Source organism: Pelodiscus sinensis, chromosome 1 (assembly GCF_052426305.1).
Source record: "Pelodiscus sinensis isolate ZL-2025 chromosome 1, ASM5242630v1, whole genome shotgun sequence".
Taxonomy (NCBI): Eukaryota; Metazoa; Chordata; order Testudines; family Trionychidae; genus Pelodiscus; species Pelodiscus sinensis.
In genome coordinates, this window is record NC_143052.1 from 317326053 (window position 1) to 317340286 (window position 14234).

At 43.9% G+C, this 14234-nt stretch overlaps 1 protein-coding gene across 1 annotated transcript in view; it reads left to right on the plus strand.

Moving 5' to 3' along the window:
• LOC149525893 (maestro heat-like repeat-containing protein family member 2B) overlaps positions 1-11838 on the plus strand; it is a 30373-nt gene extending 18535 nt beyond the window's left edge. Inside the window, exons 8-16 of the mRNA XM_089778055.1 lie at positions 935-1057; positions 2505-2628; positions 4027-4136; positions 6232-6384; positions 7596-7750; positions 9269-9431; positions 9875-10071; positions 11375-11512; positions 11721-11838. Of these exons, the coding sequence (XP_089634181.1) occupies positions 935-1057; positions 2505-2628; positions 4027-4136; positions 6232-6384; positions 7596-7750; positions 9269-9431; positions 9875-10071; positions 11375-11512; positions 11721-11838 (1281 nt within the window). The remainder of the gene's footprint in view (positions 1-934; positions 1058-2504; positions 2629-4026; positions 4137-6231; positions 6385-7595; positions 7751-9268; positions 9432-9874; positions 10072-11374; positions 11513-11720) is intronic.
• Positions 11839-14234: the final 2396 nt, after the last annotated feature.

Here is a 14234-nt window from a genome sequence, read left to right on the forward strand (position 1 = left end):
GGTCCTATATTTTCCCCGCTGATTCTGTATATGAGTGAAGCTTGGTAGCACTCTTAAATAGGGCACAGGACACATTCTAATGTGGAGCATGAGTGTTTGGAACAAAGATATACTATATTGCACACTTCTCCTTATCTTTCAGTGCCTGAGACAAGAGTTAGAAAGTTTCTGATTGTGAAGGCAGTGCAATCTGCTCTCAGTGATCAGAGTGCTAAGGTAAGATTGTGTGTGGAATAGTGGTATTGCTGTTAATATCTGGGAAGTATTTCACTCAGTGGAGAGTCTGGCAATGAGACACATTTTTAGGCTGAGATTATTAATAGGGTTTCAATTAATCACAGTTAACTAAAAATTAATGCGATTAAAAATGGAAATTTATTAAATATTTTTGTGGTTTTTTACATTTTCAAATAGATTGATTTCAATTACAACACAATGACAAGTGTGTACTATGCACTTTATATTATTTTTATAACAAACATTTGCATTGTAAAAATGACAAAAGAAATAATATTTTTCAATTCATCTCATAGAAGTGATGTAGAGCAATCTCTTTAGCGTGAAAATGCAACTTACAAATGTAGATATTTTTTGTTAACCGTAACGAAACAATGTAAAACTTTAGAGTCTACAAGTCCATTCAGACCTACTTCTTGTTCAGCCAGACACTAAGACAAACAAGTTTGTTTACATTTATAGGAGAAAATGCTGCCTTTTTCCGAATTACAGTGTCACCTGAAAGTGAAAACTGGCATTTGCATGGTACTTCTGTAGCCAGTGTTGCAAGGAATTTACATAACAGATGTGTTAATCATTTGTACTTCAGCCACTATTCCAAAGAGATAAAAGCAAAAGCAAAAGGACTCTCATATCCTGTCTCATATTGCATGCAGAAGAGATAATAATAACTCGTGCATAATCTCTACCCTTGCAGGTGAGGATGGCAGGTCTCCATTTTGTCCTGAAGCTGCTCAGTTCAGGAAGTGTGGAGAATTGTGCAGCAGGGGATATGGTCGCCTATGTATTCAGAGAGCTCGATGTGTCCACCAGAAATCTGGTAAGGAGAGTTCTTAACACTTAGGACTCAGTTCTGCCATTCTGGCATGCTGATTGTTCCCCTTGACTTCAGTGGGAGCTTTGGATGCTCAAGGATGCAGCTGGACTGAAGGATTAGAGCTAGAATCTGATCAGTGATATTCGTGTAAAGCCAGGGTAATGCCCCTGACTTCAGTGGCATTATTTTGGATTTACACAAGTGGAACAGAGACCAGAATCTGATTCTGGATATTTACATCTGACAGTGCGACCTACATTCCTTAGACCTCGGGCAAGTCAGTGAAAATTCTGACAACACAATCTTTCAGTGAAATGCTCTTGTATAAGGAAGCACATCTTTTTTATAAATAGACTCTTGATACAATTGCAGTGCCGCTTGTTAAGTTATTGTGGTCACACATAGGTTGCCTGTGTCAGTGTCATAGATGCATTCCTATACTCTCAGGCTGTTAAAGTTGAAGCAAAATGCAGGACAATGTAGCACTTTAAAGACTAACAAGATGGTTTATTAGATGATGAGCTTTCGTGGGCCAGACCCACTTCCTGATCTGAGGAAGTGGGTCTGGCCCACGAAATCTCATCATCTAATAAACCATCTTAAAAAAAAATAAAAATAAATAAATCTTGTTAGTCTTTAAAGTGCTACATTGTCCTGCATTTGCTTCAGCTACCCCAGACTAACACAGCTACATTTCTATCGCTGTTAAAGTTGAATTTCTATTTCTATTTAATCAGATAAGAACATAAAACATGAATGGCCATTCTGGATCCCCCAGACAAATGGTTCATGTAGCCTGTCTTCTGACAGTGGTGGATGTTATATGCATCAGAGGGAACAAACAGAACAAGGCAATTGTTGAGTGATCTCTCCCCTGTTGTCCAGTCCCAGCCCCAGGCAGTCAGAGATATAGGGACACCCATATCATGCATCTCTGATCATCTTATATGGCTCTATCATACCCACCTGTAAGCATCTCTTTTCTAAGATGAATGGTCCCAGTCCTTTTAACTTCTCCTTGTATGACTTGTCCCATATCCCATATCATTTTTGTTGCTTTTCTCTGAACTTTTTCCAATTATAACCTAACTTTATTTAAGTTGGAGGACTACAATTGCTTGCAATATTCAAGGTGTGGGTGTACCATGGATTTGAAACAGTGGCATGATGATATTTATCATATTATTATTCATCCCTTTTCCTAGTGGTTCCTAACATACCATTAGCATTTTTAACTGCAGCTCATGTTGAACAGATGTTTTTAGAGGACTATCCACAATGACTCTGAGATTTTTCTTGAGTGCTACAGCTAATTTAGACCCCATCAATTTGCATGTACAACAAGGATTATGTTTTCCAATGTGCCGTACCCAGGTACAGTAATGGAGTTCACAATAAGGAAGGCAAATAATAGCCGGAGAACTTTCATTCTTCATTCTTTTAAAATTAGCCTCAGGAAACTTTTCATCACATTGGATCTCTGATTGGGCTGTTAGCACCATATACCTGTGCTTCAGTTACGACATCGCGTCAGAGGGTGGTTGACTGTATCAACTGTCTTCTCAATATACAAGGTGAGGAGACCATGAGCAGGTGTAAGTAACTCTTCACTTTCTTTCATTGTTGTAATGACCATTTTTTCCATCTGTAATTCTTTCTGTCTTGTTAGCGACACTTATATAACAGAACGATTGGGGCCTTGTAAGTACATTGCTGGAAGAGAACTGCACAAATAATAAATAATCTGCAAATATTAGAGGGTGGACAAAATACAGCACACAGGCCAGATCTGCCCTTCTCCCCAGAATTTCTGTCTGGAGCGCTCAGCTGATTAGCAAGCATGCCAGCAGCATGTGTTCAGCTGCCCCTCTCCGACCTTGCTCCATCCTATCTGCTGCTAGTGGTGTGTGGAGGGGAGGTGAGCAGGGAGACGTGCAGAAGTCAGGGTGACCCCTTTGCCCCTGTCATCATCTCTGCAGAGCAGAGTTTGGGGAGAGGGACACATACAATAGTGCTGCTCCAGTCTGAAGTATGGTGAGTAACGGAGTGCCTATCTAAAGAGGCACTGTTTCTAAGATTTCTCTGGCAGCCAGCATGTCCCTCTCTCTCTCTCTCTCTCTCTCTCTCACACACACACACACACACATTGTCTCACACACACTCTCTCCCCCGCCATATGCCCATATGCCCCCGCTCTGCAGAGTGGGGTGGGGAGAGGGAGATGACAGAGCAGGACAGCTTTCCCTTAAAGAGACAGTTCATGATTTAGAAGTGAGCGAAGATCCTGGGTTTCCTACCTAAGCTTTTGGTCAGCCCCATCTCTTTTACAATGAGAGTTCAGTGGAGGGATTCTCCTCCAAATCAGAACCTCAGATCAATCTACATGAGTTGTGCTTGACTATGAGATTAGATTTAAATACTGAGAGCAGAGTGGCTACTGAAACCAGATATACAGAGAAAGATGCTCCACACAGAATACAGTGCCTGTTTAATCCTGTATGAATCACAATGAATCACATGCCATTACTGTTAACTTTCAGACATAGGGGCTACGTCTAGACTACATCCCTTTTTCGGAGGGATAAGGGATCTTTCGGAAAAGGCTTAATTTTCTGCAAGATCAGCATCTAGACTGGCGCTTTTCTCCGGCAAAGCTCCGTGCCGAAAAAAGCTGCAGCCATTTTTATGCTAATGAAGCAGGGGAGATTTAAATCCCCGCTTCATTAGCAATTGCGATACGTCTAATTTACATCCCTTTTCCGAAAAAGGGATGTAGTCTAGACATAGCCTGACGGTAAAATTCTGACTCCGTTAAAGTCAATAAGAATTTCGTCATTGGCTTTAGTGGGGCCAAAATTTCACACACAGCTGGTAATAACATACCCCATAGATCCTCCTGTATGATTATCTATGGATCAGAGGTTCAGTTTTATTTAATGTTGCCATACTTTTTCTCCTTTTCTCTATCCTAGGTCAGTGCACTAACCTGGGGTCAGCAGAGGAGGAGCTGAGTTGTCTCCGTGAGGCACTAACAACTCCAGACCCTGAGGCTCTGTTTCAAGCATCTTCCAAAATGGCTAAGGTAACAAACACTAGGTGACTGTCCTAGTGGCTGTGCACCATTCATTTTCCCTTGTCCAGAGGACTGGAAAAGGGCAAATATAGTGCCCATCTATAAAAAGGGAAATAAGAACAACCCAGGAAACTACAGACCAGTTAGTTTAACTTCTGTGCCTGGGAAGATAATGGAGCAAGTAATTAAGGAAATCGTCTGTAAACACTTGGAAAGTGGCAAGGTGATAGGGAACAGCCAGCCTGGATTTGTAAAGAACAAATCATGTCAAACCAATCTGATAGTTTTCTTTGATAGGATAACGAGTCTTGTGGATAAGGGAGAAGCGGTGGATGTGGTATACCTAGACTTTAGTAAGGCATTTGATACAGTCTCGCATGATATTCTTATCAATAAACTAGGTAAATACAACTTAGATGGGGCTACTATAAGGTGGGTGCATAACTGGCTGGATAACCATACTCAGAGAGTAGTTATTAATGGTTCACAATCCTGCTGGAAAGGCATAACAAGTGGGGTTCCACAGGGGTCTGTTTTGGGACCGGCTTTGTTCAATATCTTCATCAACAATTTAGATATTGATATAGAAAGTACGCTTATTAAGTTTGCAGATGATACCAAGCTGGGAGGGGTTGCGACTAATCTGCAGGATAGGGTCACTAATTCAAAATGACTTGGACAAATTGGAGAAATGGTCTGAGGTAAATAGGATGAAGTTTAAGACAAATGCCAAGTTCTCCACTTAGGAAGGAACAATCAGTTTCATACATACAGAATGGGAAGCGACTGTCTGGGAAGGAGTACGGCAGAAAGGGATCTAGGGGTTATAGTGGACCACAAGTTGAATATGAGTCAGCAGTGTGATGCCGTTGCAAAGAAAGCAAACATAATTCTGAGATGCATTAACAGGGGTGTTGTGAGCAAGACATGAGAAGTCATTCTTCCGCTCTACTCTGCGCTGGTTAGGCCTCAATTGGAGTATTGTGTTCAGTTCTGAGCACCGCATTTCAAGAAAGATGTGGAGAAATTGGAGAGGGTCCAGAGAAGAGCAACGAGAATGATGAAAGGTCTAGAGAACATGACCTATGAGAGAAGGCTGAAGGAATTAGGTTTGTTTAGTTTAGAAAAGAGAAGATCGAGGGGGAACATGATAGCAGTTTTCAGATATCTAAAAGGGTGCCATAAGGAGGAGGGAGAAAACTTGTTCATCTTGGCCTATGGGGGTAGAACAAGAAGCAATGGGCTTAAACTGAAGCAAGGGAGATTTAGATTGGACATTAGGAAAAAGTTCCTAATTGTCAGGGTAGTCAAACACTGGAATAAATTGCCCAGGGAGGTTGTGGAATCTCCATTTCTGGAGATATTTAAGAGTAGGTTAGATAAATGTCTATCAGGGATGGTCTAGACAGTATTTGGTCCTGCCATGAGGGCAGGGGATTGGACTCGATGAACTCTCAAGGTCCCTTCCAGTCCTAGTATTCTATGATTCTGTGATTGTTTTATGCTTTTGTGATGTCTTTCCACACTTGGAGCGAGCTATGGGAGTGAGGCATTCATGGGTAATCAGTAACATGCTTTTCATAGGTATATGCTATGAATGCCATGTAAAAAACAAACAGATTCCAGACAGTTGCATGAACATGCCCATGCATGTGCGCGCGCACATCCATCCATCCATCCATCCATCCAGGGGGAAAATATGTGAGCGGGACATCAAGCTGAGAAACCAGTCTTGGCACCTTGTGTGTTTACCTGAACCTATATTTGTGTGCATGCATCTCTTTGCATATTTTTATATTTTGTGAAAAGATGTCATGTACATAATAGAATATAAACTGGAAATTTACATCCTGTTTGTCCCATACAATGTTGTGCTAACTGTACAATCTAAGATCTAACCTGATATTATTAGTGTAGAATAGAGATGTGGTAGCTAGAAAGATTACAGAGAAAATGTTAATTGCAACTGCCTTGCCAGATATGAGCCCAATTAGCAATTTGCTGATGAATACATTATTTTCCAATACAGCTCTTAGGCCTCCTTTCTTAAAAGTACTGGAGCCGACTATCATTGCAATCTTTCCTGTTTTTGATCTGTCCACAGGTGGTTAGTAAGTACTTTCCCTCTGAACAAGCCACAGATTTTATTGAGGCCATACTGGATGGTATGCTGTCTGCTAGCCCCTCCTGTGCCACAGCAGCCGGTCTGTGGATGAAGATCATCCTGAAGGAGTGTGGAGGTGCCATGCTGGATGAGGTAAAATAGAAGCTGGAGAGGTTTTTCTGGCTAACCTGCAGGCTTTCAGATCTTTGCCATCATTTGCAGTGAACACAAGTCTTGCTGTTTCTCCCCCTGGGATTGGAAGTTAATTCCATCTGTGTTCCTATCCTGAGTCAGGCAATGGGGGAATCAACAGCAGAAGACAGAGATAATCTAACGGTACATCTGCACTAGCTCGTTAGTTCGAGCTCGGGAGTGTAATGAGGGCAAGCGGAGTTGCAAATGAAGCCCGAGATTTAAATATCCCGGGCTTCATTTGCATGTTCCCTGGCGCCACCATTTTTAAATCCCCCTTACTCCAAACTCCGTGCCCGCGGCTACATGCGGCATGGACTAGGTAGTTCAAATTAAAGATCCTAATTCGAACTACCGTTACTCCTCATGGAATTAGGATCTTTAATTAGAACTACCTACTCCGTGCCGCGTGTAGCCGCGGGCACGGAGTTCAGATTAAGGAGGATTTTAAAATGGCAGCACCCGGGAACATGCAAATGAAGCCTGGGATATTTAAATCCTGGGCTTCATTTGCAACTCTGCTTGCCCTCATTACCCTACCTAGCTCGAACTAACGAGCTAGTGTAGCCGTACCCCAAGGGAAAAGGAAGATGCTTGATTATTTGTCTATCTTGTTGTCACAGTTTCCAGCCATGAAAGGCTTGGAAAAATTAGACTCCGAGTAAAATGCAAAAAGAGAATATCTGGCCCCAAGAGACAAGCTAAGTGAACTACATCTTAGGGCCTCAGATAATGAGGGGTCTCTAAAAATACCCCCAAATTACTAGTTTTTACTTGCCTCTTTGCCTATGTACAGATAGATAGATAGATAGATAGATAGATAGATAGATAGATAGATAGATAGATAGATAGATAACTTTATTATTTCTATTTTCATTGTCCTTTCTGTTAGAATAATACATGTTTTTTTGGAAATGCAATGAGGCCTCTTTAACTTGACATAGCTTAGGGCCTCAGCATGTCTTAACCCGGTGTTGCAGCCAGGTATGGGCAGAGATATGCATAATGTTTGTGGGTTAAATCTATGCAGCCATGTCTAAATACTTGTTTTTTGAAGGGAGGATTTTCTACAAGAACAGCAAATTGCTAAACGACTAAATAAACGTTTTGGCTCTGCAGAATGAATGGAGAGAATGGAAAAGGGACATTTTTTCTGGTTTTATTCTGTCCAGGTGCCAGATATCCTGAGTAGAATATATAATTATATGCCTACCATCAAGCAGGGTAGCTTGAGGCAGTTCCTGGTGGAGGCAGTGTCCATTCTTGCTCACCATCACCTAGAGGCAGTGATCTTCAGCCTCCTCATCAAACCTCTGCCGATGGACAGGTATATACTGCTCCTTACAGTGTTCATTTTGGTAACCATGGATCCCACGGCTTCACTGGAAGATGTAAGGCTTCATTTAAGCCACAGACAGTTTGAGATAATTCCTAAAGGTTAATAGCTTGGGTCTTTCTGCAGAAAGGTCCAAGACCATGTCAAGGTGGGTGCAGGGAGAAATTAAGTTTCATTCTGTTTCCATTAATTAATAGTTGCTTTGGCATCCTAAAGACTTCCCTTTACTGGCATCACTGGAGTGGACTTTTGCCTCTCCAGACCCCTGAACTAACATCACCCTGGCAATTGCCAGTGACTGTTCGTTTTCTGGTAGCATGAAAGCTTCAAATCCAAATTCCTGGCTGATTAGCAAGGATAGGGCACCAGGCTTTTGGTATCAGGAAGGGTATGGCTGCTGGAATGGAGTTGTCATTCTTGGTACTTAAAGACAGGGCGGTAAGCATATCTATCATTTCATTCAAACATCCCTAGCTGAATTATCAGTCATCTGTGCTGGAATCTAAGAACATAAGAACGGCTGTAGTGGGTCAGACCAAATGTCCATCTAGCCCAGGATCCTGTCTTCAGACAGTGGCCAATGCCAGGTGCCCCATAGGGAGTGAACAGAACATGCCCATTCTGGCAAATAGAGGCCAGGGAATGCCATTTGTGAAGAGGTCATGGGCTAGCCACAAATATTTGTTCTCATAGTTGTACATCCAGTTAGTAGGAAGATCATTTTTCTTTCTTCAACTTGTCTCCCAGGCCCTAGATCTTTGGGCATCACATGCTCATGATTCCATATCTACTGAGAAGTAGGAAAACAGGAACTGTGATTAGAGCTCTGTGTCCTTTCCTTCTGAAGTCTAGCATTAATGGTTATGGTGCAGTAAGGCTAAGGTTGTGTCTATACAGCACCCTAAACTTGAAATAAGATGCACAATTTGCACTCCGCAAATTGCGTATCATATTTTGCATAGCCTATTTTGAAATGTGGCGCTTCTACACAGCACCAAATGTCGAAATAATGTGCTATTTCAAGCCATCCCTTATCCCTCATGCAACAAAGTTTATTGGGATGGCAAAATAGTGTGCCCATTATTTTGAAAAATATTTCAAAATAACGGGCTGCTTGTGTAAATGTGGGGTAGCTATTTCGGGATACCTCCAGGATCCCAAAATAGTCATGCACTGTAGAAATGTAACCTGAAATGTAACTTAACTTAGTTCTGTAACTAGAAACTCAATATGTAAAACATGAGGACCATATAAGGAGGACAGCACTCTGAACTTGCTCATCATAGGCAGGGCTTGACAAATAATACAATCTACTCATCCATGGCGTGTAGATTGTAACCTGGAAGAGCCGGGTTCGGGCGATCTGTGCATGCGCAGATCGCCGGACAGTGCGGCTGGTGAGCCCTGATCATAGTCAAGGAGAAAATGTGTTCTTTACTTGAATATGATGCATATAGTCAGAGCCACAAAAGTCTCCAGGGGTCACATATAACTTCTGTTAAATTGCAGTGACACCACTGAGCTGTGGAGATCTCTGGGGAAAGATCCCTTGCTCGCCCCTCAAGTCCTGAAGGTCCTAATAGAAAGAATAAAGACTCCAACAAGCCAAGAAGGAAGCATGACCTCAGAGACAGAAACTGACCTGCATTTAGCAGCTGCTGAACCTCTCACAGTAAGTTAGACGACAGACATGTATTTCTCTGCCTTGTGACAAACATGCTGATGGAAAGCTAGATGAGTGGTATAATATTGTCATATGGGCACTTCTTTTCTGAAGTACTGTTTCCTGGATTCCAGCTGTGCTTTCTGTGGAACAACAGATGGCAGATTTAGAGTATGTGGCTGATTCACTTAATAATATCTGGCAATTAGAAAGTCTTTGAATCAGATTTCTTACAGTGCTTTGCAAATGTTTTGTGCAACTCATAACATGCCTTGATAGGTCGTACACATTTTTACAGATATGGGACGCTAAGGCACACATGGAGTGAATTGCTCTCGGTCATTCATCAAGTTAGTGACAGGAGTGAGAATTTAGTCCAGCAGGTATCAGAAGGGGAGAGAGTGTGATAGTGTTAGGAAGAGACCTCTTCTTTTACCATGCTCTCCTTTCAGGCAACATGTGCCATCTTTGAAGTGGTGTCAGCATTGCAGTTGAGCAAAACTGTGCAGGAGCTGTTCCCGGAGTTGTTCACTGTTCTTCTGCAGCAGATCAGCCAAACCCTAGGACAAAAGATGCCTTTGCCCAGGATGAGCAGCCGAAAGAGGTTATTTAGAAAAGGACAACAACTACGTGAGGGCAACCCTTGCAGGTAATTAGAAGAAAGGGAGCAAAACAAAGAGAATCCCAGTCCATTTGTGTGACACTCCCCAGGAGTTCTCAGGGTTATGAGGCACCTTACCATCACCTGCTTTTAATATGAGAAAGTCTTGTTTGTGCTTGCTATAGGTCAGTTCCCTGAAACCACCAAGCTCTGGCAACACAAACACTACTATCTAGGCCTCCTCAGGCCTCAGTCTCTTTGTCCTCTCTTTCTGACTACAACTTAGAGAATCTCTATCAACGGATTCTCCTCTAAGAGAAGTCTCCCTGCGATTTACGTGCATCTCTCCACGAATCGGCTTTCCCCCATCTCTTAGTTTAAAAACTGCTCTACGGCCTTTTTAATGTTTAGTGCCAGTAGTCTGGTTCCACCCTGGTTTAGGTGGAGCCCATCCTTCCTGTATAGGCTCCCCCTCTCCCAAAAGTGTCCCCAGTTCTTGATAAATCCAAACCCCTCTTCCCCACACCATCGTCTCATCCACGCATTGAGACTCTGAAGCTTTGCCTGCTTAGCTGGTCCTGCGCGTGGAACTGGAAGCATTTCCAAGAATGCCACCATAGAGGTCCTGGATTTCAGTCTCTTTCCTAGCAACCTAAATTTGGCCTCCAGGACATCTCTCCTACCCTTCCCTATGTCATTGAGACCTACATGTACCACGACCACCGGCTCCTCCACAGCACTACACATAAGTCTATCTAGATGCCTCTAGCATTTTGTCTCTTTTGCTCTCTGTTTCCCTCAAACAGTCCTGTGGATGTCCCTTTAGGCAGATTCCTTATTAATGGGATAATAGGTTTGTTGATTCTATAGCCCCACTCTAGCCAGGCAATCAGGTACATTTCTATCCAATTAGGCTTTCTCTGGGGAAGCTAATTAGTACTAGTAGTTACCAGAGTGCTGACCCCAAGTACAAGCTCTCAGCACCCTGTCACATCTCGCTGGACATAGGGCCCCAAAATATCCATTAGTGATCACTAATCTCTCTGTGTCCCAGCTTTTGGGGTCTGGTTGTGTATTTTTTCCATATTACTGTACTGTGCTAGTGCCCATACACCTTGCAGATAGGAGAAAGTGACTGCAAAATATTGTCCATAGCAACACTAGTAATATGAGATGTATGAGACTGAAATACCTCCTGGAATTAAGTCCTTCCAAAAACAGTGGTCCCCAGGACACTGTCAATGGATGAACTGTCAATGAACAACAGACCTGACAAGTAACTGGGGTTTCCTGACTGCTTAGGCTGTGCCTTTCTATTGGTTACTACAGTTCTGTGCCTCTTTTCCCCCAGGCGTTCTATTGAAGCATTAGAGGCTGTGCTTCTCAAGGCTATGAATGAGAAGCTGATAAGAACTCTCTGGAAGCAGAAAACTTGGATGCTTCTTGAAAATCTGCAGACTCACCACGAGGGGGTGTGTTTGCTGGTGAGGTAAGAGATCTAGGAGACAGCACTTCATCCTCAGGGATCGGCAACAAATAGAGTGACTGACAGGGAACTTTCAGGTATAGCTTTGTGCGGGGTGCCCTGGGTGAGAAACACAGAGCTTCCATGCGTAGGTTTTAGAGTTGTATGGTCATAGCAGCTAAGCTATTGAAGTGCACAGTCTGCCCCATAAGTGGTTCCTTTTGTCTTCCAGGGTTCTGCAAAGATCTGGCCTAATAACAGTGGAGATCATACAGAGCCTCCTTCCCTGGGTAAATTCCCCATCAGAAAACCAGCGAGTCACCAGCACAGCTTTCTTTGCTCAGGTATGAGCAGTTCCACCATTAGGCTGTTATCTGTTGTTTACCTTTCTCTGAGGAATTGTACAGTTCAGTTCATAGGAATTCATTTTAGATAGTAGAATGTGTCCTTTATAAGGAAATCTCATAAGGAACTTCATTACACCTTTCTTAATCATTTTCTCTTTGTTATTTTTGGGGCCTATACCAGCCTAGCCTAGCTGCCTATTCTAGTTGGTGGTTAAGAGAGAGTGAGAAAGATATAGATAGGCTACGTCTACATTGGCAAGATTTTGCGCAAATAGGGTATGTCTACACTACAGCACTAATTCGAATTAACTTAATTCAAATTAGTTAATTTGAAATAAGCTAATTCGAATGAGTGCATTTAGACCTAAAAACTAATTCGAATGAGCATTTTGCTAATTCGAAATAGCATGTCCACATTGAGTGGACCCTGAACCGAAGTTAAGGCTGGCCAGAACCAGTGCCGTCAGGGCATCAGGTTAGGACTTAAGGTGTGGAGCTGCTTCCTCAGGCTAGCCGAGGGCTGTGCTTAAAAGGACCTGACCCCCACCCCGGACAGACAGTTCTCAGGATTCCCCGCTTGCATGTCTAACTCGATGGGGACATCAAAGCAGTCCTGTCTTGGAGTGCCCTGAATGCCCACACTCGGCACATTTCAGCACTCGACCATCAGCCCGTCTGCACTTGCCGCAGGCTGCCATCCAGGGGAGGTCAATCAGGGGGCTATCAGGATCCAGGAGGCCCTACAGGAAAGCTTCCACCCCGAGGAGCCCGCAGAGCCACCCCAGTCCTCCCCATCGGGGGCTCGTGCCCCATTCCTCTCTCACCTCCTTCCACTTACCCTTCCCGAGCCCCTTCTTCCTGATGTAAAAAATAAAGGACACGTGTTCAAAAATAGAAACTCTCTTTATTTAACAAAACTGGGGGTGGGAGGGATTAACCTCTGGGGGACTGGGAAAAGAAGGTGGGAGAGGGGAAGAAAGAGGGTGGGAGAGGGGAGGTGGAAACCTGGGAGGAGGGAGCTGCAAGGGGGAAGCCAGGGGAAGAAGGAGGAGGGGAAGTATAAACCTATGGTACGCCATATCTTCAGAACTGTGTACAGATGTGGTCTTCTCACCTCAAAAAAGATATGGCCTTGGAAAGGGTTCAGAAAAGGGCAAGTACAATGATTAGGGGTTTGGAACAGGTCCCATATGAAGAGAGGCTAAAGAGACTGGGACTTTTCAGCTTAGAAAAGAGGAGACTGAGGGGGGATATGATAGAGGTCTATAAAATCATGAGTGGTGTGGAGAGGGTGCATAAAGAAAAGTTCTTCATTAGTTCCCATAATATAAGGACTAGAGGACACCAAATGAAATGAATGGACATCAGGTTTAAAACTAATAAAAGAAAGTTCTTCTTCACACAAAGTTCTTCTTATAGTCAACCTGTGGAACTCCTTGCCACAGGAGGCTGTGAAGCCTAGAACTATAACAGAGTTTAAAGAGAAGTTAGATAAATTCATGGAGGTTGGGTCCGTGGAGTGCTATTAGCCAGGGGGTAGGAATGGTGTCCCTGGCCTCTGTTTGTGGAAGGCTGAAGATGGATGGCACGAGACAAATGGCTTGGTCATTGTCTTCGGTCCATCCCCTCTGGGGTACCTGGTGTTGGCCGCTGTCGGCAGACAGGCTACTGGACTAGATGGACCTTTGGTCTGACCCAGTACGGCCATTCTTATGTTCTTATGTTCTAAGCGCAGGGCTCAGGGTCGGGGGGTCTCACTGGAACAACTTGATTTTCATGCAAACCTGCTCCTGGGTTTGGATGTGGCCTTTGGTGGCCAGGCTGGCAGCTATCCTGCCCTAGACGGCTGCATTCCTGTGCCTAGTGTGGAGGTCGTGGACGCTGGAGGCCTCCCCCCCAAACCTCGATAATGTCCATGATCTCCGCACTAGACCAGGCGGGCGCCTGCCTCTCGTGGCCCTGGGCAGGCTCCTAGGAGCCGCCAGCCTGGTCCTGGGAAGAGGCGGAGGGCTGGGTGGCAGCGGGTGGCTGGCTCATGCCATGCCAGGTGCAGGGTCTGCTGGCTGGGTGCTGGCAGGCTTGCAACTGGCACAGGCACTGTAGCCAAACCGTGCCCCTTTAAGGGCTCTGGGGCTGAGAGAGGGGCAGAAAAGTTTCCCTGGTTTGGCCCAGAGTGGCCATCAGGGCAACCTGATTAGGGTTAGCCTCCAACTAGTTCGAATTAAGTGGCTACACAGCCCTTAATTTGAACTACTTAATTCGAACGAGGCGTTACTCCTCGTAGAATGAGGTTTACCTAGTTCGAATTAAGCGCTCCGCTAGTTCGATTGAAATTCGAACTAGCAGTTTGTATGTATAGCCGCTATTAAAGTTAATTCGAACTAACGGCTGTTAGTTCG